Below are 25,544 nucleotides of genomic sequence, written 5' to 3'. Positions count from 1 at the left end.
AGCCTCTCACACTCACATCCACACAGACATCACCAATTGATCCCTTTGCTACTGAACCTACAACATTGCAAGCTGCCTTCTGTAGGGTGGAGGCTGGACAGCAGGAGGGCATCAATCTCTCTGCCTCCATCTCCCTTCCTGCCTCCATCTCCCTTGGGACCAGGACTCAAATGACAACATGGCAGAGGTGGCTGGCAACCAACCCCTGGGGAAGGGGAGATCCCAGGCTTTACTGGGAAGCTGCTCCTTCAGGCTCGGCGTGGGGAGAGTGGTGTCCCATCTGGCTCGTTCCCACTGACTCCCTCTGGCCACCACCAGCATGGACCGGCCTGCAGGAACCATCATCCAGGCAGGGCCCACAGAGACGGGGGAAGTGCTGCCCAAGAGGCCGGAGGCAACTTGAGACGCAAAACGAAAAGAACCAGTGAGGTGGGGGTTCTGCAGTGGCCAGGAAACTGAGGCAGCTAGAAGAGCCAATTCCTGGGGGCTCCAACCCTCCCTTTGCCCAGCTCCACACCACTTCCACATATCCTGTGTTCAATTAAAAGAAAAAAACGCTGATTTTTATAAATTGCCTACTATGTGCTGAGTGTCAGGCTAGGCAGTTTGCGACCTGAGCAAACCTAAGGAAAGCAGTTACTGTCCTTCACGACCCTGTAGGGATGCATCCTCCTTCTTCTGTTTTTCAGAAGAAACTGAGGCTCAGAATGATGGCAAAACTTAATTGTACAACTTAATCACCCAAAGCCCTGTCAGGTAGTAACAGACATATCTAGTCTTTTTGACGAAAGTCCCTCTCCTCTTTCCGCTAAAAACAGCTGTCCCTACTGAGTACAGTACTATCAGTATTCTCTTTTACATAAGATTAGAAAACAGGCATGGAGAGTTTAAGCAACATGCCCAAGACCACCCAGCTAATAAGCAGAAGAGCCAGGTTCCCAACGAGGTACAGACATGGCTCACTGCAGCCCTGATCTCCCAGACTCAGTCTCCTGAGTGGCTGGGACTACTGGCACATGGCCAGCTAATGTTTTAAAATTTTTGGTAGACACGGGGTTTCACCATGTTGCCCAGGCTGGTCTCGAATTCTTGGGCTCAAGCCATCCTCCTGCCTCAGCCTCCCAAAGTGCTGGGATTACAGGCATGAGCCACTGTGCCTGGCCTGAGGACCTGACTCTGATCTTACTCTTTCTCCCTCAGCTGGTTTCCCATAGATACTTATCCCTCCACACCATCTGTTCTCAACCAGGGCAATCCTGTCTATGTCGGGAGACACTTTGGGTTCTCATGCCTTGAGGATTCATTAGGTGCGACTGCCATCTAGCAGCTGGAGGCCAGGGGTGCTGCTCAACATCTTACAATACACAAGGCAACCCCCACACAAGGAATTATTCCGCTTTAAATGCCAACAGTGCTGAGGGTTAAGAAACCCCACACTAGACCAGCACTATCCAAGAGAAACACAATCAAGGGGCCAGGCAGGAGCTCACGCCTGCAATCCCAGGACTTTGAAAGGCCGAGGCAAGTGAATTGTTCAGCCCAGGAGTTCAAGTCCAGCCTGGGCAACACGACAAAACCCCATCTCTATGAAAAATCCAAAAAAAAAGGTAGCCAGGTGTGGTGGCCTATGCCTGTGGTTCCAGCTACCCAGGAGGCTGAGGTGGGAGGATCGATTGAGCCCCGGAGGTTGAGGCTGCACTGAGCCATGATCATACCACTGCACTCCAGCCTGGGCAACAGAGCGAGAGCCTGCCTCCAAAAAAAAAATTACAATTGAGCCACATATGTTTTTTTTTTTTTTTTTTTGATTCAGAGTCTCACTCTGTCACCAGGCTGGAGTACAGTGGCAAGATCTTGGCTCACTGCAATCTCCGCCTCCTGAATTCAAGTGATTCCCCTGCCTCTGCCTCCAGAGTAGCTGGGATTACAAGCACATGCTACCATGCCCAGCTAATTTTTTGTATTTTAGTAGAGATGGGGTTTCACCGTGTTGGCCAGAATGGTCTCAATCTCCTGACCTCGTGATCTGCCCGCCTCAGCCTTCCAAAGTGCTGGGATTACAGACGTGAGCCACTGCACCCAGTACAATTCAAAAATTTTAGTAGCCACATTGAAAGTTTAAAAGAACAGGTAAAATCAATTCCAACAATATATTTTGTCAAACCTAATCTATCCAAAGTGTTACTATTTTAACATATAATCAATATAAAACTATTGAGACTTTTTTTTTTTTACAAAGTCTCAAAATCATGTGTGTGTTTTACACTTCTAGCACATCTCCATTAGCCCTGGTGACATTTCAAGTGCTCAAGAGCCACATGTAGCACATGGCTACCCTGCTAGACAGTACAGAGACAATCTCAGAAGCAGAGGGGTCTGAAAATGCCCTGATCTAATGTGAACTGTCTACATATTTTGGGACTTGTCTGTTCCTCCCCAGAGCACAAGGGGCAGGCAAAGAACCCAGTGGAGACAGGGCGGAAGGGACACTGAGAGGCAGTTTACAAACATCTACGGTCACACCTCCCCTCCCACAGGGTGAAATTATTTTCTTATTATTTAAGACACATTATCTGCAAATTTCTTCTGTTAAGAGCCTGAGAGTAAATACTTTCAACTTTGTGGGCCATATGATCTCTGTGACAATGATTCACCTCTGCTGCTGTGGCACGAAAGCAGCCATAGACGATACATAAATGAATGGATGTGGCTGTATTCCAATAAAACTTTATTTACAACAACAGGTGAGTGGGCCAAATTTGGCCCATGGGAAGGGGCTTGTCAACTTCTGATTTAGGCACTACTCCAGAAAGGACTTCATACCTCTCAAAGATGGAAACTGTAAGATGACTGGTTTTGTTGAGCCTGTGTGGCTCTGGCCCCAGAAAATCAACCAAGAATGTGGTTACCATTTCCACATGTGTTGAAGCTGACCTTGAGGATGAAGGCAGTGAAACCACAATGCCCTCTCCCTGCCAGTCAACATAATATGCATGGAGTGGCGGTTGGAGGCACAGGCTCTGAAGCCAGACCTCCTGCTTTCAAATTCCAGCCATGACAAGAATTGGTTGTGTGATCCTGGACCAGTCGCTTAACCCTTCTGTGCATCAATTTCCTCCTTGCAAAATGGGGGATGGTGATGACAATGGTACCTGCCTGGGAGGGCTATGGTGGGGACAGAATGAATTAAGATAGGGATGGCAGGACAGCGGACAGAAGTGGGTCTAGCACCCAGTGGCACTCAAGACATAAACCTACTATTGCTCACTGAGCATCTGCCAAGCATCAGTCCCCGTGCCAGGTCACCAGGTGTTTTAGGAATGATCTTGCTGACTCCTCAGAACATGATGCTGGTGGGGAATGCTGTTACCCCATTCTACAGAGAAGGAAGTGAGGCCTGCAGAGGACAGGTCACTTAACCGCACTGCAGTGGCAGAGCTGAATACAGTGATGTATTCTTTGCTCTAAACCAACGGTTCTCAACCACAGGCAATTCTGCCACCCTCCAGAGGACACTTGGCAATACCTAGAGACATATTTGGTTGTCATAACTTAAAGCAAAGTAATTCTGCTACTTGGCATCTAGTGGGTGCTCAGCATCCCACAATGCACAGGACCTCCCTCTACAGCAAAGAATTAGCCGGGCGCGGTGGCTCACGCCTGTAATCCCAGCACTTTGGGAGGCCGAGGCGGGTGGATCACGAGGTCAAGGGATCGAGACCATCCTGGTGAACATGGTGAAACCCCGTCTCTACTAAAAATACAAAAATTAGCTGGGCATGGTGGCGTGTGCCTGTAGTCCCAGCTACTCAGGAGGCTGAGGCAGGAGAATTGCCTGAACCCAGGAGGCGGAGGTTGCAGTGAGCGGAGAATGCGCCATTGCACTCCAGCCTGGGTAACAAGAGCGAAACTCCGTCTCAAAAAAAAAAAAAAAAAAAACAAAGAATTATTCCATCTCCAATGTCAGAAGCCCTAAGGTCCAGATGTCTAGTTCTAGATAAACTGAATTCGTTGGGGGTTTCCTCAAAGGCAGACCAGGATCCAAGTGCAAGTTCCCAAGGCAGTCAGTAAGGGAGAGGCAAAAGGAGACAAAGGAGGAAAAGGAGAGGGAGTAAAGGGTTAGGTGCCACGCACGTTGCCACTAGGGGTAACGGTGCTTAATCTCCGACGGACCCTCTGGGAGGCTGTGCAGAACATGCATGCCAGAGCTTGCCCCACAAAGGGAGAGGGAGCTGGGACACTGAAACACTAACTCCTATCAGCCATGAGCTGAGGGCTGCTCCAGGAAGGCGCTGGTTCCCTGATGCTTCCAATATGCCCCATTCCTGGCCAGAAGGGACTCTGGTGGCCAGAGAAAACCCTCAGGCAAAGAGATACTGAGGCAGGGAGCTGCAGCTGGCAGCTGAACAGCATGCACAAAATGGGAAATGCTGAGGATGTGGGTGCGCACAGCCAGTGTCTGCTCCACTAGCCTACATCAAGCCACAGTAGGACATGGAGAATCTCCCAGTAAATGAAACAGCACTCCGCCTAGCTCCTAGAGGGACTGCATGTTGCCCGTCGGATGAGAAGCTGTAGAGTTTCCTGGGAAGGCAGCTATGGGGATCTGGCCCTCTCTGCTAACTGGCTCTCGACTGGAGCACTTAATGCCTGTTGGTCTTCACAGGGGTGGGAAGCCCAAGCTCTTGGGCAACAGAACAGAAGCTGCTCAGAATCCCAGGGGATTTCACCCTCCCACATGGAGCCTTTTCAGCCTTGGGGCCGGCCAGGATTGTGGGCACCTGTTCCATGGAGTGGCTGGGAGGCCCTGATCCAGGGCAGGAACAGACACGGTCATGAACACCTCAGGACACTCTGCAGCGCTTAAGGGATTGCAGTCTGGCCCAGGTGGACATCTGCTCTCAAGAGAGCCTGACTGCCCAGCACGTGGTTACTTCAGCAGAGAGAGGCTCAGAGCCATGATCCATGGGATGGGAACATCAGGGCCGCTGCAGGTTAAATAAAATGAAGTGAACAGAAAGAACCTACCACTCAATACTGATTTGTTTAACAGACACCCACACAAGGCTTCATAAACGCCAGGCCCTCTTCTAAGTACTTTCCAAATCTTAATTCACTGAATACTCACAACAGCCCCATAACGATGATGATCTTAGTAGTAAGAACTTGCATTTGCTATGCATCTGTGTCATGACAGGCACCGTGCAACCTGCTTGATGTTCACCACCATCTCATGGGCCAGTGCTGAGTGCTCTGCTTCGCCTCTGCTGGCGTAGTTTGACTGTAACTTACTGAGGGTCTGCTGTGTGCAAGGCCTTACTCTTCACTTACTACTGAATATATCTGAATATATCTCTGAATATATCTCATCATCTCACTGAATCCATATAACAAGATGAAGTAGGCTAGGTGCAGTGGCTCACGTCTGTAATCCCAGCACTTTGGGAGGCTGAGGCGGGCGGATCACAAGGTCAAGAAATCGAGACCATCCTGGCCAACACGGTGAAGCCCTGCTTCTACTAAAAATACAAAAATTAGCTGGGCGTGGTGGCACGAACCTGTAGTCCCAGCTACCCTGGAGGCTGAGGCAGGAGCATCACTTGAACTCGGGAGGTGGAGGCTGCAGTGAGCCGAGATCACGCACACCACTGTACTCCAGCCTGGCGACAGAGTGAGACTCTGTCTCAAAAAAAAAAAAAAAAAAGGGGGGAAGTAGAATATTAACAAAATTTGATTGTTCTCTATGTGCAAAATGCCTTATCTCATTTTAAAAATATTTTAATTTGCATTTATTTTGAGATAGGGCCTCACTTTGTTGCCCAGGCAGGAGTGAAATGGCACAATCAGGCTTACTGCAGCCTCCACCTCGCCAGGCTCAGGTGATCCTCCCACCTCAGCCTCCCAAATAGCTGGGACCATGGATACATGCCACCATGCCTGGCTAATTTTTGTAGTTTTTGCAGAGACGGGGTTTCACCGTGTTGCCCAGTCTGGTCTTTAACTCCTGGGCTCCGGCAATCCACCCACCTCAGCCTCCCAAGGTGCTGGGATTATGGGTGTGAGCCACCATGCCCAGCCACCTTATCTCGTTTAATCCACAGAATGACTCTATGAAACTGGTGCTATGAACATGCCCATTTTACAGATGAGGAAACTGAGGCACAGAGGGCTGAGGTGACTTGTCCAAGTTCAGCCAGGATTCCACAGCCTATGCCACTGCCACTACCCCAGACCACCTCTCCCAGTGGCTTCTTTATTAGTCAAGTACAGGGTGGTTACTTGTTCCCATTTGGGGTGAAACTGACGCTGCCAAGAAACCGACTTCCTGTTTCCAGATCCTCCTGTTAATCCCAGAATCCAGATCTGTCAGAGTCTAGTTCCAAACACCTGGAGAGGATCAGTCAGCAGGTGACTCCCCGGGGCCCGGGTCAGGGCAGCTCACCGAATTCTGACTGCATGCCAGGGTAGATGATCCTGAACACGTAATCCGTGGCCTCGTCATCGTCTTTGTCTGAAGATGTGGACTCAGCAGAACTCTGAGGGCTTCGCTTGCGCAGTTTAGGAAACACTTTGCCCTATAAGAACGAATCCCAAAGCAAGGTCCTTGGGACACATCTGTCCCCACAGCCTGTGCCGTCTGGGCTATCAGTGGGGAGTACATGAGGCCACAAAGCCATATTAAGGGCACACAGGCAAAAACAACCACTCTCTGTGACCAGTCTCCACCCCAGCCTCCCTGGGTCCCCATGATCACTCACCTTCCCCCGCTGAGACCACAGTGGCGGGTCCAATTGCCCATGAGGAAGCAGCCCATTCTCCAGGCACGAGAGGAACTGCAGGAGGTGCCCACCCTTGGGGAAGCGGAAGGGCGGCCTCTGGATCCCGTCCTGGCTGACCAATACCACCGTCCCGCCGCTGTCCACTGCCACCACCACCAGCCAGAGAAGACCCAGTGGGAAGTCACTATGAGGCATGGTGACAGCCCCTCCCTGCAAACACATCCCCCAGCGGTGCCAAGCCAGACCCAGGGATCCTGCTCTGAGCTCTGGGAAAGGCCTGGGCAAAGGTCAGGAGCAGTGTTTACCTCCCCTGAGTCTCCCCCATCTCACTCACCATCCGTATCTGACTGGATACTACAGGACAAAGTTAAGAAGAGCAGAGTTGACCTCCCTGACATTAACCACCAAAAGAAAAAGATGCCCCTTAGCATCCTCCGCTCCTCAGGAATCCTCTACAAATCTACCTGACCTATTTTTGTACAGAGGCCTTTAGACTTCCCCTGTCCCAGGGCAGTAGCTGACTCTGGCTAGCACGTAGTGAGCACTTACTGAATATAAGCACAGCATGTTAGAGGTGCTGTCTTATTGAAACACAATATCCCTATGAGTCCTATCTATTATTGCCTATTTTACAAATGATGAAACCAAAGCTCAGAGAGATTAAGTAACTTCCCCAAGGTCACACAGCTCATCTGGCAGAGTCTGGGTCTGAATCCAGGTTCTTTCTAAAGCAGGATGGCCCTCTGCTTACTCGTACCGTACTTCCTTCTGTCTTTAAAGGAGTGCTGCAGTTACTGACCCCAGGTCTTCAGAGCACTGACTTTAGAGTCACAAAAAGCTGGATCCAGTCCCAGCTCTGGAGCTTCCAGGCTGTGTACCCTTATACTAAGCTGCTTCCTCTCCTCCAAAATGGAACGGATGTCACCCCTGTCACGGGGTGGTTATGATGACTGAATAACAGGCGTGTGAGTGTTCAGAACTGTGCTTGGCACATTGTCAATGCTTAGTAAGTGTCAGCGGTTAACACCATAGCCATAGATGGGTGTCATGCTGAGTCCTTAACGTACATCATTTCATCTTCACAACTACCCCATGAGAGGGTGTTGTTATAATCCCGTTACAGATGGGGAAACTGAGGCACGGAGCGGTGAGGTCACTTGCCTAAAGTTGCACAGGTAATATGCGGTGCCCACCGTATCACTGTCTCATGATGCTAATGAATAGGCAGGGGTGAAGACAGGCAGGGGATCCAAGAGGAACACACAGCCCCCTTCCTGTCCCCACGGTCCCTACCTTGCTGGTGGCAGTGCAGGTAGACAATCTCCTCCAGGCGGATGGTCATGGCATAGTCCCAGTAGACGCTGGAAGGGGAGGGAGGGTCAGGCTTGCAGGACTTCTGCCTACCCCGTTGTGGGGAGGGGCTCAGAGGCCAGCAGACCACACCCAGGAGCTCCTCCATCCTTCCCACCAGCTCCCCAGCATCTGGGTCCCAGCTGCTCAGACGCTATCTCCTCTTCTTCTGGTCTCAGGAACCCAATTTCCCCAGGTTACCACCCTCCCCACCCCCCATCCATATTGGAGGTGAGGTGGACTTCACCCACTCTCCACCCTGGGACTCCAGGAGTAGCCACCTGACCCAGGCCTGGCCAATCAGCCTGTCGCATTGCTCCAACCACAGTGTTCAGTGCAGGACTGACTCCTGACTGGCAAAACCAATGAGACTGGATTATTAGATTTACATTTGAATGAATGGGAGAGAGATGCCCCGTTCTGCCTGGAGAGGAGCAGTAAGGGCAGAAGTCTGAAGACGGAAGCAACCATGCCTGAGAAAGGCGCCAATAGACAGGAAGACGGAGCAGAGAGATGCAGAGTGCAGGTCCCCATCATTCAAGTCCCTGGATCCATCCATGCCTGAGGCTACTGCCCCTGGAGTGTCAGCTCACGTGGGCCAGTGCTTAAGTCAGCTTGAGTTTGGTTTTCAGTAACTGGCATCTAAGAGTCTTGACTAACTCACATCCTAGCTCTAGGCCACCATGTGTCCATGGGTAGGAGCTAGAATAGCCACTCAATAGCTTCACAGGTCGCCAGCAGTGTGACTTGAGGGTTTCTCTGAGCCTCAGTTTCCTCATCTATAAAATGGGGGCTAGAGTGACACCCCCCCATAGTGTTGCTGTGAGGATTAAATAGAATCACTTATTTGAAGGGCTCAGTACAGAGCTGATTAAGTACATACCTGGGAAGTGGTCCCTGTGATTACTTAAGTGTTTCCATTTCCAGCTCAAAACCTTGCAGCTGTCCTGAAACAAATAGCTTTTCCTATCAGAACACACGGGAGGTGGAGACCACAGGAACTTTGCGGTGGCCACGGAAATGCACCACTCAGATCTCCTTCGGAAGACCTTGCTGAGGGGAGCAGTGCTGATCAACTTCAGAGGCCACGTTTGCACCGATGCCATGCTCCCCTGGGCTGCTCCCAGCCAGGACCTAGCATGCCAGCGTACTAGTGCCACCCGTTCCTGCGAGACAACGGACTCCTCTCACAGTCAACGGTCCAGGAGACTTCCATTTGACCCGGCCATTCGTAGAGCTGTGCTGTCTCAGACTCCTTCTGCCCAACCTTCCTTCCTTCCTCCCTCTCCCTCCCTGCATGACAGCCTGAAGGCTCTTCCATCCACTCCTGCCCCTCCCTTAACCTGCACAGGTGTGTCCCCAGTAAACCTCTGCTGGTCCAACACTGCCTTGGTGTCTGCTTCTTGGAGGACCCAAACTAACATAGACTTCAAGGTCAGACAGCGTTCAAATCCCACTTCCACCTGAGACATGAGCCAGTTCTTACCCCTTTCTGGCCCTCAGTTTTCCCGGCTGTGAAGTGAGAAAAGTGGAAGAGACTCGGAGAAACCCTCAACTCACACTGCTGGGGACCTTTTCTCTTTGAAAGCCTTGCCCGCCCTGGCCTGTACCAGAATCAGCCTCACCAGAGTTCATGGAAGTAAATGCCCTTCGAGGACAGTCAAGGACGCAAGAGCAGCAGCCTCTGTTGAGCCCCTTGCATAGCCAGTCTCGCCAAGGTGTCCCTCCCTGGGCTCCCACAGCCCTGCGTGCCCAGCACACCGCGTTGCAAGCACCTGTCTTCTCCTGATTCCCCAAAGGGTGCTGAACACCTGCAGCAGAGGGGCTCTGTTTCGTTCACTTCTCTGTGATGCTCAGAGAATGTTCACAGTGTATAATGAATGCTGAGCACTGGAAATGCCCAGCGAATGAAGCCACCACCAGCCATCAGCAAGGAGCTCTGTAGCCACAGTCTCTTCGGACCCACGAAAGTGACACGAACAGCCCCCATGACTCACAGCCCTGTCCAGGTGCCAGGCTCCCAGCTAAGGGTTTTCTATGCGCTTCTGTTACATAAATTCTCCCTACGTGCTTATTCAGAGGCTCCCTTACTACATTCCCATCTTACAGATAAATAATCTGAGACTCAAGGAAGTGGAGTTGATCGTCCCAGGCCACACAGCTAGGAAGGAGCAAGGGCTGAGTTTCTAGGTTTTTTTTTTTTTTTGCATGTTTTAGCAGCTTTACTGAGGTATAATTTACACACCATAGAATTTACTCACTATAAGCGTACAGTCTGATGAGTAAATGTGCAGATCTGGGCAACCATCATCACAAGGCAGTTTTAGAACATTTCTACCACCCCCAAAAGATTCCTCTTGCCTGTTGGGAGTCAATCTTCCATCCCCACCTACAGCCCTAGGCAACTGACAATCTGCTTGCTGACTCTACAGATGTGCCTTTTTCTGGACCTGTCATCTAGATGGAATCCTACAACAGGTGGCCTTTGCAGCTGGCTTCTTTCACGTGGTATAATGCTTTTGAGGTTCATCCATGTTGTAATGTCCACTGGTGATTCAAACCCTTTTGTGGACAAATAATATTCTGCTGCATGGATGGACCACAAATGTCTGTATCCATTCTCCAGTGGACGGACATTTGGGTTGCTTCCAGCCTTAGGCTGTCACGAATAATGCTGTTATGAGCATTTGTGTGTAAGTTTGTGTGTGGGCGTAAATTTTCATTTCTCTTGGGTAGATTCCTGGGAGTGGAATTGCTGGGTCACATGATAAGGGGATGTTACAAGAAACTGCCAAACTGGTCCATAAGGTGGTTGTCCCACGAGCACAGTAGGAGGGTCCCACTGCTCTCCACACAGTAGGGTTGGGATTGGAGGCAAGTCCAGCCTGGCTCCAGAACCCCAATATCCAGCTCTTTAGCTGGTAAGTGAGGATTGCGGCTGTGCAGGAGAGAGGCTGGCTATGAAAAGTAAAAACAGCTCCTGTACAAGGTCAGACAAAAACCTCCCCCACTCCATTGCTTCTTGGTCCCCCAACGGATGCTGGAGCTCCTGGGCAAGCCCCTTCCCCACACACCAACTCCCACATTTCTGATCCCTGCCTTTTATCTTCCATTGAGCCTCAAGTTCTAGTGAGAATAACAAGGAGGGATGGGGTTCATAGCCCAGGGCTAGGGACACCCCAGCTCCTGCGTAGTGACCTTGGAAGTTCTGATTCAGCCAGAACTCAGTATCAAAGCACCTACGAGGTGCCTGTTCACAAACAGAAGATGATGCAGAAACATGGGGTCCCGATGATCTGAGCTGGGGCAGGGCTTAGCAATCACTGGATCCAATGCTTTTCCCAAAACACTAGCATCAGGTTTCTGGCCCACACAACCCTGGCTCAAGTCCAGGCCACAAACAGCCTCCTCAAGCTGTTAAAGCTTTGACGTTGGGTCCAAGACACTTCAATGTTTGAGAAGCCCCTGCAGACCCCTTGGGAATGCCTTGAATCCTAAGGAGACCATCTCGCCCTACTTCCCCATTTAATAGAAAGGGAACCCTGAGACTCACTGAGGTGGAGTGACACACCCCAGGTCGTCCAGCAAGGTGAGGGCGGAGCAAAGGCTGGGTCCCATTGCATATATTCACCCCTCTCCCTGCCCATTCATTGTCTTCCAGTAGAATGTAAGCTCGGAAAAGGTAAAGATTTCCCCCTCCTTTTCTACAACTGCTGTCTCCCTTGCATTTGGCACAGTGGCTGGCATGGAGTAGGTGCTTAGCAAACATCCAGTGAGTGGATCCAGGTCGTCTGACTTCCCTGCTTCGTTTCACAAAGCTGACCTGAGCACCTACTATGTGCTACAAGCTGTGGCAGGGGCTGGGGATATGATGCAAACAAGACGGGACCCTTGCCTTTAAGGCACTGAGCTCTTGAGGGTAAGAGGTAGTATACAGGCACAGATTCACTGTGTGACTGCAGTTTTCTAAATGCTACCACGGAGATTTGGGGCTGTGTGATCTGGACTCGGCAGGGAGGTCAAAGAAGCCTTTAAACCAAGGTTTAGGATAAAGAGGGTGAGACAAGGTTCCAGACCCAGAGCACCCCTGGGACCCCTCCCTTATTCTTTTATTTTGGAGAGGGGGTGTTGCTCTGTCACCCAGACTGGAGTGCAGTGGTATGATCTTGGCTCACTGCAACCTCTGCCTCCCGCATTCAGGTGATTCTACTGCCTCAGCTCCCAAGTAGCTAGGACTACAGGCACATGCCACCACACGCAGCTAATATTTTGTATTTTTAGTAGAGACCGGGTTTCACCCTGGTAGCCAGGATGGTCTCAATCTCCTGACCTCGTGATTTGTCCTCCTCAGCCTCCCAAAGTGCTGGGATTACAGGTATGAGCCACCACTCCTGGTCCCCCTCCCCTATTCTTCCATGACAGTCTCCTGGTTAGAAACTCTAGAGTCTGGGAAGCCGAGATTAGAGGCTTGCTTGAAGCCAGAAGTTCAAGACCACCCTGGGTAACAAAACGAGACACCATCTCTATATAAAATAAAATAGAAATAAAAATAATAACTTTGTGAGGCCGAGATGGACAGATCACTTGAGGTCAGGAGTTTGAGACCAGCTTGGCCAACATGATGAAACCCCATCTGTACTGAAAATACAAAAATTAGCTGAGTGTGGTGGCAAGTTCCTGTAATCTCAGCTACTCGGGAGGCTGAGGTGAGAGAATCACTTGAACCCAGGGAGTGGAGGTTGCAGTGAGCCAAGACTGAGCCACTGCACTCCAGGCTAGGTGAGAGAGTGAAACTCTGTTTCAAAAAAAAAAAAAAAAAAAGTAATTAAATAAAATTTAAATATTTAAATGTTTAGAAAGAGAGAGAGACTGCAGGGTCTGGCTGGAGCTGAGTTATTGTGCCATCATGGGACAATTGTCTTGCCAACTGACCAGCTCTGAGGACAGATGGTGACTCCTCCACAGGAAGTGCCAGCTTAGAGAACACTTTTTTTTTTTTTTTTTTTTTTTTTTTGAGAAGAGGTCTCACTCTGTCACCCAGGCTGGAGTGCAGTGGCACAATCTCGGCTCACTGCAACCTCCGCCTCCTGGGTTCAAGCAATTCTTCCGCCTCAGTCTCCTGAGTAGCTGTGATTACCGGCGTGCACCACCATACCTGGCTAATTTCTGTATTTTTAGTAGAGACGGGGTTTCACCATATTGGTCATCCTGGTCTCGGACTCCTGACCTCATGATCCATCCACCTCAGCCTCCCAAAGTGCTGGGATTACAGGCATGAGCCACCACATCCAACCGAGAACACTTGTAATCACTCCAAAGTCTGGTGTTAACCACACCAAGCCTTCACATTAAACAGAACACAGTAATAGCCTTCTGGTGATGCTTCTTGAAAAGAGTCCTTATTTTCTTAGAGATGCACATTAAAATATTTACAGATGAAATCATATCATGTCTGCCTCTTGCTTCAGACTCCTGGGGAGGAGGGAATGGGTTTGTGGCCATGAGGGCAGGGTGATGGGTACCTGAGTTCTGTCTATCTTTAGGTTAAAAATTTTTCATTGTAAAAAGGTTTTTTAGGAAAGCAATAAAATGTAAAAGAAAATTAAGATGAGCCGGGCGCGGTGGCTCAAGCCTGTAATCCCAGCACTTTGGGAGGCCGAGGCGGGTGGATCACGAGGTCAAGAGATCGAGACCATCCTGGTCAACACGGTGAAACCCCGTCTCTACTAAAACTACAAAAAATTAGCTGGGCATGGTGGCACGTGCCTGTAATCCCAGCTACTCAGGAGGCTGAGGCAGGAGAATTGCCTGAACCCAGGAGGCGGAGGTTGCGGTGAGCCGAGATCGCGCCATTGCACTCCAGCCTGGGTAACAAGAGCGAAACTCCACCCCACATTGGATCTTAAAAAAAAAAAAAAAAGAAAATTAAGATGAGATGTGGACTCAGAGCAGCAAGAACCATTGCTTCTCCTCCCCATCAGCAGCCGAGGCTCCTCAACCTGAAATACTGGAACCAGCCACACCTCCGCACCATGGCTTTCTCTGTTCCTCCTGCAGTCTTCCCTAACTGAGCTGGAGCCCAGGCACTGCAGCAGGGAATCCCCTGTCCCAGCACTTCTTTCGAGCATGACTCTAAAGCCTTTGCTGGGTCTTATAAATCCCAGGATTTCATGGGAGACACAGCCCTGGACCAGATACTCGCTAATACCTCCCGCCTTCCTGTTTTACTGAGTGACGGAAGGGAGGACAGAGACTGAAGAATATTTGCCATTTGCAGGCGTAGGAGAGCTTCATAAAGATTTCTCCCTCTGGATTTTTTTCCCCGGCATTGCCAGCTCCCATGTCCTAGGACTCTTCCAGTTGGTTTCCAGATTCTCCCAAGCCTTTGAGTTTCCCAGGAGGCTGAGCCAAGGGGCCCTAACAGCCAGGCAGAGTAGCGGGCAGAAGCAGGGTGAGATGCAAGCCTCCCTTCCCCAGGGGAGGAACTTCCTTGTGCCAAGGGGAGTGGAGGGACCCACGGGATGCAGAGCAGACCCAGTGCCCTACCTCTTCTCATAGTCCAGGTCCCCCACAGACCCGTTCATCAGCTGGTTGGGTGTCCACTTCAAGGTCATGACATCAGCCGTCTGGTGCAGGGACAGGTACCCTGGCACAGCCTCCATGTCGTCCCTCTGCAGAGAGAGGAGGACTCAGGTCTAGCCATGGTGCTGGAGTCGCTGTGGACATAGGCCCCAGCCCATGTGAGTCAAGTACACCTAATCGGAACTAAGAGGTTGGGTTAAGCCCTGCAAGGCCCTGGCCCCTTGGAGGACCCTAAGCTTCCTTCCAGATGGCCATGCTAAGCAAAGCCATTTGCAGCCAGCCTCCCGGATGGGTTCTACATCATCCAGCTGGAGAAAGCCTCCCGCCCCCACCACTTCCACACTCATGACTTCCTCCTGAGCGCAAGCATCCCTGACCCCAGGTTCCTTAAGAACCAGGAAGGAGGCTCTGCCCCACTGAAAATCACGCTTTTCAAAACAGAAGACATTTATCTTGGCCAGGTTTAAGTGGGAAGAGGTACTCAGGAGGCTCAGGCAGGAAAATCACTTGAACCTGGGAGGCAGAGTTTGCAGTGAGCTGCAATCACACTGCTGCACCCCAGCCTGGGCAACAGAGCGAGACTCCGTCTCAAGAAAAAAAAACATTCCTGAGATGAGAGTGGACATTCTTGCAAGAAATGCTGTATTTCCTGTGCCGCTGGGTCAGGGGCCACCAAACGTTTTGTGTAAAGGGACAAACAGGGAATATTTCTTGGTTTTGTAAGCCACACAAGCTCAGCTGCAACCACTCAACTCTGCCGGCAAGGCCTGAAAGCAGTCATAGGTTGTAGCTGTGTTCCAATAAAACTTGATTGGTAAAAACAAGTGGAGGGCCACATTTGGCCCCCGGATGATTGCCAACTCCTTCTCTTGATGGAACAGAAAATGATGTATGGAAAAATGCGGGCACTGATGACTCTCAAGTCAAAAAGTGATAGAGAAGATGGAACTCTGAATTGAAGAAGTTTGAAGACTATCTTAATGTATTTCAATGATATTTTCCCTTTGTGTTACTTATAAAAGTGATATAGATTAAAGAACAAAACTACATCCATATAAGTTTCGAAGACCTCTTTCGAAAAGTATAGGCTAAAATTTCTAAGTAGCAAAAAAAAAAATTGTATATAATCTAAATAGCATTTTGAATTGTTTGAGATTATGTTAAGAAATGGTATATCTTAAATTAGTGTCTTGGCTTCTTAGATTTGTGGCAATAGGATTTTGGACCCACTGTGACGCAGACACGGAGGCTTGGAGGGAAATGTGACTTGCTCAACATCACCCAGTGATGAAAACTGTGACTGCAGAGATGAAGTGGCTGATGGTTTTCCCAAACACCACAATGACCATGCAACCAAATGGCCCCGGGCAGGGGACAGCCGAAGGAGACACTGCATGAAGTCAGGAACCGCATATGCCTTGCCTACCACTCATCCCTGGAGCCCAGCCGCGTCATGGGGCAGAGAAGGTGACTGAAGGATGGCACTCACTCTGGCATCAGCTGGCCTGAATTCAAATCATAACTGTCTGCACCTTACTTCCCCTGTCCAGGCCTCAGTATCACCATCTGATAAACTGAGGACTGTAAAAACAGTACCTGCCTCAAAGGGTCGTTGGGAAGTTTAAGAGCTAATACAGTTGAAAACACTTTGCACAGTGCCTGACACATAGGAAGCATCAAGAAATACTGGCCATGAGAATGAAGATCTTGACATCATATGCACCCAGCACATAGCCGGTCCATGGAAATCTTTGCAGAAATCAGTGAGTGAGAAGACAGTGAGCAGACAGGAGCCTGGGGATGCAGGTGAGTGGGGAGATGGGTGGGAAAACAAAAGGACAGACAGACGGACGGACGGATGGACGGACGGATATATGAAATGTAAATACGAGTGGATGGATGAAAGTAAAGATGGGTGGGTGGATGGATGTGACAACGGGTGGATGGATGGATGGATGTAAGGACGGGTGGGTGTAAATATAGATGGACAACTGAATAAGTGTTGCCTGGGTGGATCTGTGCATGGGTGAGTGGACAGATGGAGAATGGACTGGCAACCTGGAACCAGAGGGACTTCCTCCTCTACAGCCTGGAGTGAGACCCTCAGGGCAAGAGCTGGGCCCACGCTAGCCTCTCACCGGCTGAACCAGCACGTTGTTTTTGCCATACAGCAGGGTGGCACGGGAGTTCTGATGCAGGGACTCCACGTAGTCGCGGGCAGAGAGAGATGGCCGGTCGTCCATGCTGCCACTGGAATGCCTCTTCTGGATCTGGTAGAGCATGAGGGGAGATAGAGGGACGAGGCCTGCAGTGACCCTGAGGGCTCCTACCCCGTTTCCTGCCCCCATGTGAGGTCCCTCCCACAGCCCCACCGTCCACCCCACTCACACAGAGGGCAGGACGCTTGGTGGGCGAGTCCTGACGCACGTGGGAGCTGTGAATGCGGTGCCTCTGGACGAGTTCATCAGCCGAGGGGTCGGTCCAGAAGTGATCTGCAGTCTTCATCTTGGTGTACTCTAGGGCACAGGGCCCCACTGAGGGGCACGTGGGGGCTGGGAACCCACTGTCGCGGAAAGTCCTCCCACTCACTGACCACCAGGTGGCTGCCCATCTCACTACCCTCCCCTCCAGCCAGCTAGGACAGTGCTGCGTTTCAATGGGTGAGGCTGGACAGGGGTGAGAGAGTCCCTGAGAAGGTGCCCCTGAGACTCAAGACCAAGAGTCTAAATGAAGCTCAGTGCACAGGACTACTTACCCAACAAAGACGCAAGGATGGGGCCATCCACAGGGTCCATCAGGAGAGCTTCCTTCTCATAGTATTTGCTAGCAAGAGGAGAGAATATGCAGGTTTGGATGGGGACCAGCAGAGGACATACAATCCACAGACCAGAGTTCAATCCCAAGTGTCATTTAGTTACCACCCAGAGCCTCAGCTGCCCCATCTGTAAAATGGCGATAATAATATAGTTCATAGGGCTGACAGAAAGACTTCTTTTCTGAGATAAGGCTTTTCTCTGTTGCCCAGGCTGGAGTGCAGTGGCACAATCAAAGCACACTGTAACCTCAAACTCCTGGGCTCAAATGATCCTTCCACTTCAGCCCTGATCAGCTGGCTCCAGAGGCATGCACCACCACACCTGGCTAATTTTTAAATTTTTTGTAGAGACAGGGTCTTATTACGTCGCCAAGGTTGCTCTTGAATTCCTGGGCTCAAGTGATCCCCGTGCTTGGAGATCCAGAGCTTGGATTTCTTGCAGTTTCTCTCCTGCCACGAGGCTCTGCACCTGTATTTCCTCCACCAGAAACAGTTTGTTCTGCATCCCATCACCTGGCTGATGCCTCCATCATCTTCAAATGGAAGCTTAATGGTTGCACCATCTGGGACACTTTCCCTGACCACCGGGAGAAAATGAAACACCACCACACCCCCTTGGAACACCCATTACATATTACCACCATGACTGTGTAAGCTGGTTTTCCTTGCAAGCACGTGAACTTCATGAGAAGAGGGACTTTTCTCTCCACTTTCATGGAGGTTTTCCTTGCAAAGGGGCAAAGAATATTAATAAAAGCATCTGCTTTGTAAAGATGTGGTTAATCCAGCACTTTCATATTCTGAAAGATGGGGAGATTCTGAGATATTTCTCTTTCTCTCTCTCTCCCTTCCTGCCACCTCTTGGGGGCGGGAGAGGCATATTGGCCATGAGGTGCATCATAATAAATTTTTCCATGGCTCCTCGCTGCTCTTGAGATGATGTACAAGCTCTATAACATGACAGGCATCACCAATGTATCCCTGACATCTAGGCTGGAGCCAGTACACAGCAGACGCTCACTAAATATTTGCTGGATGAATGAACGCATGGATGAATGCTTACGTAAGAGGGCTCGTACTATAAAACTTTCACATCAGATTAAGCTAGTGGAGAAAATGTGAAAAGGCTCACCATGCATTTGCAAAACACTGCATATTCACCAAATTCCCTTCTCACTTTTTGGGAGTATCAGGAATCTCCATGCCATTTACCAAAAGAGACAATAGGCACGGAGGGGCTAAGCGATTCTCTAGGGCCACACAGTTATTGGGTGGAGTAATCCACAGGAGAAGGAAGAAACCCAGGATCCCAATGCTTCGAAGACCTTGCACTGCCATTAAGCTCATGAATCTTCCCAAGGTTCCAAGCATTTAATCACTTTCAAACTTAGTGGCTGTCAAGGAAAAAAAGAAAGCAGCTTGTGCCGGGGGTGCAATTCCCATGATGGCCAACAGGTGGCGGCAGAGCATGGTCAGGTGTCTGGTCTTTCCCTCTCACCTGCTGTTTTCCACAAGGTAATGCACGATTTTGTCCAGGACCTTCTCAAACAAGGCCGTGCGAATCCACAGATGCTTGATGGCAAGTGGGGACAAGTTGGGCAGCTTCGGCAGCTTCCGCACATTCTCCTGGAGGCCCTGGATCTGGTTTCTCCTTCAAGACCAATAAAGGAGGGGAATAGATACAACAGCAAATCCACAGGACCAACAGGCAAGCGAGAGATTCTCTCGGGGAGATGAAGGAATGGCAGCTAAACAACAAGAGCCCGCATTGCTGCTAGCAAGCTGGTCAGGAGTTGAAAAAATAATAATACCAGGTGAGTGTGCAGATGTGGTTAAACAGACACTTTCCTACACTGCCAACGAGCAAGCCAGATTCTCATATTGATACCCCCTCACCTCTCTCTCCTGGAAAGGAGTGCTGGCCAAGAGTCTTCAAGTGTAGATCCTTCGGTGGCTCCCCAGTGCCCTTGGGAAGCAAGCTCTTCAACATGGTAGGCAGAGAGCTCCAAGACCTTGCCCCACTCACCTCTCCAACAATCTCCTTACCACTAACCCTTCTCACTCCATGATTCAGCCAGACAGAGATATGTGCAGATGTCTGAGGCCACCAGCATCTCATCTGAAGCCTTTCCCTGGGCTGCTGCTTCTTCCTGGTTCCCTCCCCACCCACTCCCAGGCGGATCCCTCTCACTCTTCAGGTCTCAGAGAGGGCTTCTCCTCCTACATACAGGAAGCCCTCTTGGACCAACCAAAGCTGTTCTGTGCCGTCAGCCTCTGCAGCTGAACTCCCTGCTCACTTTTCTGTCTTCCCCTCCACACTGTCATCTTGAGGATATGATATAGGCAACTCATTTTTTAAAAAATAAAATATTGAGAGGCTGCCATGTGGCAAGCATGGGCCCTCTTCATGTCTGTATCTCCAGGGCCCAGCATAGTGGCTCACATATACAGGAGGCTTAGTAAACATTCATGAATGAATGATTGCATATATGAATAAATGCATCTCTAATTCCTCCATTAGGCGGTCACTCCCAGTGTTGTGGAAGGCCCACGACAAATCTAACCCTTTAAGAAGTTATCTGCAAACACCTGGGAACTTAGCAGATGGACTGGAAGGTACCCAAAGACCAGCTGGCTGAGAAGTTATTCCAAATGGGAATTGGCAGGGCCAAATCCTGGGCTCTGACCACCACACAGTTCTGGCCAGTAGCCCTGGGCAGGCAGGGCCTGAGAGCCAAGAAAAGGGCCATTCTCATCCAGTGAAGTGGAGTGACCACCCACAGCAGAGACTGCAAACATCTGACATGCTTGCGTCTTCCCTGCCTTTGCCCTTGACAGATATGACCCATCAATCCATGTGCTTTTCCCCAGGACGCCCGATCACAACTTCAAAATCACAGCACATTCATCTGGGAAGCCACCAGCATCACATTTGTTGCCAGGAGTTGAAACCAAATTTGTCATCCCTGACCAGGCTGTGGACAGTGGGGTTGGCTGTACAGTAAGGACCTCCCAGGGAGTGGCTCTGGCTGAAGGTGCTCACACGCACACACTCCATCCATGAGCCTCCCCGCAACACACAGCACCAGCCGCCACGACAAGGGAGGGAAGCCACCTCTCCCCTTCAAAGGTTACTTTAATATGAGGTTTTTTTTTAACTTCTCATCAGTGTATTGGAATGTGATATAATATGCCTATTGATATGAGGCCCTTGCGTCATATCAGACAGTGATATGATGGGGAGCCAGTTGATGGCAAGTGGCGACAAGGTGGGCAGCTTCCATGCAGACAGAGTCCATGTTGGTTCCATCAAACTTTGTTTACACTGCATTTAGAACAGGCTGTGGCTGGCTCCCAGTAGGCACTCACTCAACAATTGTTTCTTGGGCATCTGCTAGGTTCTAGACACTGTCCCAGATGCTTGGGACATAACGGGGAAAAACAGATCTAGTTGCCTGCTCTCATGGGGTTCAGCGTCAAGTGGGACAGACAGAAAGCCATCAAATAAACCTTACATGAGTAACTACGGATGGCCAATCAATAACAACTGGGAGGAAAATAACAGGGTGATACGGAAGAGAGATGAGGTGAGGACTGGAATTTTCTGAGCTAACGTAAAGTCTGAATAATGACAAGAAAGCAGCTACAGACAATCAGATGGGTGAGCCTGGTGGAGGGTGCGGCACATGCAAAGACCCCGGGGTGGGAAAGAGTCTGGTGGGTTTAAGGAGCAGGATGGAGAGTAAAGAGAGTGATCGGGGGTGCAGGCTCTCTTGGGGCCCAGGGAGGACTGTGGACTATTCTCTGGGAAGCTGCTCCCACCTGCGCCCCATGCTTTGCACTCACGCGCTCTCGATCAGCTGCTCCAGGTCTTGCACCTTGCGGCTCAGATCCTCAGCCGGTGGGAAGCTCTTGCCCACTTTCATAAAGAGAGCTGCGATCTTGTTGCTGCGTAGGAAGCCAGCCGCCCGCCGCCGAAGCCCATGCAGGACGCAAGCCTCCACAGCCGCTGCGGGGACATGGCAGTCAGCAGGCCCTGCCCTGCCCACGCTTCCCAGCACCCAGCATGGCCCAGAGCTTCTGTCAGACACAGGAACCGTGGAGAGCCCTCTCGATCTTCTTACCTTCTGTCTTACCCAGAGACGGGGAGCTCACACTTGTACAGGTACGTAATTGGTGTATATTGAAAGCGACTACATAAGAAGTACTTCTCACTGGGCACCTGATGGGTGTCGGGTAACTGTTAAGATTTACCTTTCCTAATTCTTGTGACAAAATTAAATGTAAGCTCTTGACATGAAATGTAAGCTCTAAAGAACAGTGCTCTGGGGGACAGAGCTTGACCAAGGTTATGCTATGTGCAAGGAGGAATATTGAGAAGTTTTGGTCTCGTCACTTTGTTTCTGGTTTTTTGTTTTGTTTTGAGTTACCAAATACTTTGTTTTGCATGAATGGCCAAATATTGCCTAATCTGCCCATGGCTTTAAAATATTTCAGGAGATGATCTCTTAGATATCTTATTTTTAACTTACATATGCAGTACTTTTTTTTTTTTTTTTTTTTTTTTTGAGACGGAGTCTTGCTCTGTCGCCCAGGCTGGAGTGCAGTGGCATGATCTCAGCTCACTGCAACCTCCGCCTCCCCAGTTTAAACAATTCTCTGCCTCAGCCTCTCAAGTAGCTGGGATTACAGGCGCGTGCCACCACGCCCAGCTAATTTTTTGTATTTTTAGTAGAGATGGAGTTTCCTCATCTTGGCCAGGCTGGTCTTGAACTCCTGACCTCGTGACCCCCCCACCTCGGCCTCCCAAAATGCTGAGATTACAGGCGTGAGCCACCACGCCCGGTCCATATGCGGTAGTTTTCTTTTACGTATGTTGATGTAAGTTAACTTTCTATTCAGGCTTTGGAGACATTCTTTAATTCTTTCTGACAATGGCTTATAAGAAACAACGGAGAAAAGAAACCTCGAGGCGATTCTTCAGGCTTCATTTACTGCCATCCCATTTCTCCCACCCAAATACTTTGAATAGAGCTACAGAATTATTAGAATATTTTATCACTTTTATTCCTCTAAGCCTTTAATTGGCAACCAAGTCTTAACATGGACTTGCATATGACTTTATTTGAAAATAAAAATATTCAGGAAAAAATTAAAAGCTGGGAATGCCTATATGTATATATGCACATACATATATGTATGTAATTTTATGTGTGTATGTGTGTGTGTGTGTGTGTGTGTGTGTGTGTGTGTGGTTTTATGTTTAAATAAAGACATCCCACTTAAAAAATATGATCTTCACTTTCGGAGGCAAGGAGAGAGGTTTGCTTGAACCTAGAAATTGAAGACCAGCCCTGACAACATAGCAAGACTCCATCTTTACAGAAAATTTAAACATTAGCCGGGCATGGCGGCACATACCTGTGGTCCCAGCTACTCGGGAAGCTGAGGTGGGGGAAATGCGTAAGCCCAGGAGGCCAAGGCTGCAGTGAGCTGTGACTGCACCACTGCACTCCACCCTGGTGACAGAGTGAAACCCTGTCTCAAAAAAAAAAAAAAAAAAAAAAGATCTTGCCCAAGGTCAATGGAGAGAAAGCAGCAGAGGTGGGTCCAGGTCTCCCTGGTGGAAAAGAGGGTAAACCGAGGCCGGTGGCCTCCTGGGTCACAGTGTGTGCTCAGCGTGCTGTGGGCCCCGTGGGGTGGTGTCCCCAGCCATTTGGACAGTGGCCGATAGGCTGACCAGCTCTTCCATCTCAGGCCTCTCCACAGGACCAAGATCAAGGGAGGGGAATTAGAACATGTCCTTCATTACGAGACACTCCAATTATTAAATTAAAATCCAACTCCAACTTCTATGTACACACTGATTATCCTAACCCCAGGGACACTCAGAACACATCCCTAGCCATTCTCAAAGTACAGCAAGAGCCTGGCCATGGGGTTATTTCTAGAAGCTTGTGAGCAGAGCTGGTTCAAGGAGACATGGCTGAGTCACGCCCTGAGCCCTGGGTGCATCCTTCGCTGAGCCAGATGGATGTCACCCTTCAGGATGTGTCAAGGGCTCGTAGTTCCCTTTTTTAAAAAAGTCCCCATCTACCCTCTCCCTTTACCTAGCAGTAGCCACAGGCAGAGTGAGGGACAGGAGCCCATTCCTCAGATGCAAGACAGCGTGTCACTTGGAGCGTGGTCAGTGTGAACATTGCCGAGGGGGAGGGAAGGCAACCCCTACAGTGTTAACCACACTGACCTCTTCATGGGGTAAAGAAGTTATTTTTAATTGTTTCTCTACACTGTTCTGTATTTTCAAATTCTCCAATGGAGTCTCCCATCCGGAATCCAAAAATAACTTCGGAGTTATAAAGCAAAACATTGGCTCAAAGATGCCACTTCCCTGAGGCAGCCCACAGAGAAAGAAGCCACTTTCCCAGGCCACAGACTCACCACAGAAGGAGATGATGTGGCTGCTGTCTTCGTGGACAAACTTGCGTGTCACAGCCTCCTCCATGATCTGCTTCACCTGGAAGGCAGAGGCAGCCGGAGGGGAAGAGGTCCAAGGTGACCAAGGTAACCTGGGTGTAGGTGCCCCAAAAGAGCTGCATTGCTCCCCACAAGGCTTTTCGGGCTGTTTGGGATGTTTTCATAGCTGCTTTCCTTCCCACCTCCTCGCCTTGTGCTCTGTAGGTCTGAGGACTGTCACAACCACATGCTTCCCGTTTTATCAATTATTTGTTCAGGTTCTTTGCACAGTGGGCTCCTGCCTCTCTCAGGTGTCACACAAAAACGTCATCTCCTTTCCTGACCACATTGTCTAAGGCATCCCCCTCCCCAATCCCGTCCTTTATTTTAGTTCCTGCAGGGCACTCACCACTATTCCCATTCTTTTTATTTATTTATTTATTGAGACAGAGTTTTGCTCTTGTTGTCCAGGCTGGAGTACAATGGCACGATCTCAGCTCACTGCAACCTCTGCCTCCCAGGTGAGATACCACTCACACCTATTAGGAGGCTGCTATGAAATGTTGGTGGGGATATGGAGCAACCGGAGCCCTTGTGCGATGATCAGAAGGCGAAATGGTGGAGCTGTTACGGTAAACAGAATGGTGGTTCTTCAAAAGATTAACCACACAATTGGCATATGATCCAGTTATTCCGCCTCTGGGCATACACTCAAAACAACAACCGAAGGCAAAGTCTGAAAGCCAAATTTGTACACCTATGTTCACAGCAGTATTATTCACAGTAGCCACAAGGTGGAAGCCACCCAAGTGTCCATCGTTGGCTGAAAGGACAGACGAAATGTGGCCTACACACACCATGGAATACTATCCAGCCTTAAAAAGGAAGGAAATTCTGACACATGCTAAAACATGAATGAACCTTGAGGACATTGTGCTAAGTGAAATAATCGAGACACTGAAGAAGAAATACTTCATAATTCCACTTATATGAGGTACTTAGAGTTGTCAAATTTAAAAGAGAAAGAAAGGAGAATGGCGGTTGCTGGGAGCCTGGGGAGAGGAGAAACGGGGAGGTATTATTTAATGGATGGAGAGTTTATCTTTCAAAAAGAGATCTGGAGGTTGGCACACAGAATGTAAATGTACTCAACATTGAACGGTATATTTAAAAATGGTTAAGAAGGCAAATTTTAAATTATGTATATTTTACCATTTTAAAATGTGCATATGTTATGCATTCACATAGTATAAATAAATGAATATTTTTCAGTTAAAGAAAGTTCCGTCAAACCACGTTCCTCCTCTGCCCAGAACTCTTCTACGGCACTCATCTCCCCCAGAGTAACAACCCAAGTCCTCACCACCTCCCACAGGGAGGGCCCTCTGCTGACCTCCCAACCGCCCCCCCATCCCAATACCTACTGTACATACACAGGCTTCCTTCATGTTTGCCCATCTCATGTCCTTTGCAACTTCTGTTCCCTTTGCCTGGAACGCTCTTTCCCCACAAACCTCAACTCTTTCTTCAAATGTCACCTTCCCTGACCATCCTATTTAAAA

The 25,544-nt window shown here is 49.6% G+C and overlaps 1 protein-coding gene and 1 long non-coding RNA gene across 3 annotated transcripts in view; one reads left to right on the top strand and one right to left on the bottom strand.

The window, feature by feature from the left end:
- SGSM1 (small G protein signaling modulator 1) overlaps window positions 1–24,459 on the bottom strand; it is a 61,491-nt gene extending 37,032 nt beyond the window's left edge. The window contains exons 1-11 of one of the 2 annotated variants that reach the window (XM_032256688.1): window positions 23,968–24,151; window positions 21,373–21,535; window positions 19,025–19,177; window positions 17,467–17,534; window positions 17,100–17,245; window positions 16,850–16,981; window positions 14,676–14,800; window positions 8,073–8,140; window positions 6,759–6,922; window positions 6,443–6,575; window positions 234–398 (exon numbers count right to left, since the gene is read on the bottom strand). In XM_032256688.1, coding sequence (XP_032112579.1) covers window positions 234–398; window positions 6,443–6,575; window positions 6,759–6,922; window positions 8,073–8,140; window positions 14,676–14,800; window positions 16,850–16,981; window positions 17,100–17,245; window positions 17,467–17,534; window positions 19,025–19,177; window positions 21,373–21,535; window positions 23,968–24,031 — 1,381 coding nt within the window. In that variant the 5' untranslated portion in view covers window positions 24,032–24,151. Of the gene's footprint in view, window positions 1–233; window positions 399–6,442; window positions 6,576–6,758; window positions 6,923–8,072; window positions 8,141–14,675; window positions 14,801–16,849; window positions 16,982–17,099; window positions 17,246–17,466; window positions 17,535–19,024; window positions 19,178–21,372; window positions 21,536–23,967 lie in introns of both variants that reach the window. The other variant, XM_032256687.1, reaches the window with a different exon arrangement.
- Window positions 16,224–24,589, top strand: LOC116535559. The gene is made up of 3 exons (XR_004262253.1): window positions 16,224–16,235; window positions 16,487–16,489; window positions 24,504–24,589. It is a non-coding gene; the product is annotated as an uncharacterized LOC116535559 (long non-coding RNA).
- Window positions 24,590–25,544: the final 955 nt, after the last annotated feature.

This window comes from Sapajus apella, unplaced genomic scaffold (assembly GCF_009761245.1).
Source record: "Sapajus apella isolate SASKATOON/1434 unplaced genomic scaffold, GSC_monkey_1.0 scaffold95, whole genome shotgun sequence".
Lineage (NCBI taxonomy): Eukaryota > Metazoa > Chordata > Mammalia > Primates > Cebidae > Sapajus > Sapajus apella.
The sequence above is the reverse complement of the archived record's forward strand: the minus strand, read 5'-3'. Positions and strand labels throughout refer to the sequence as shown.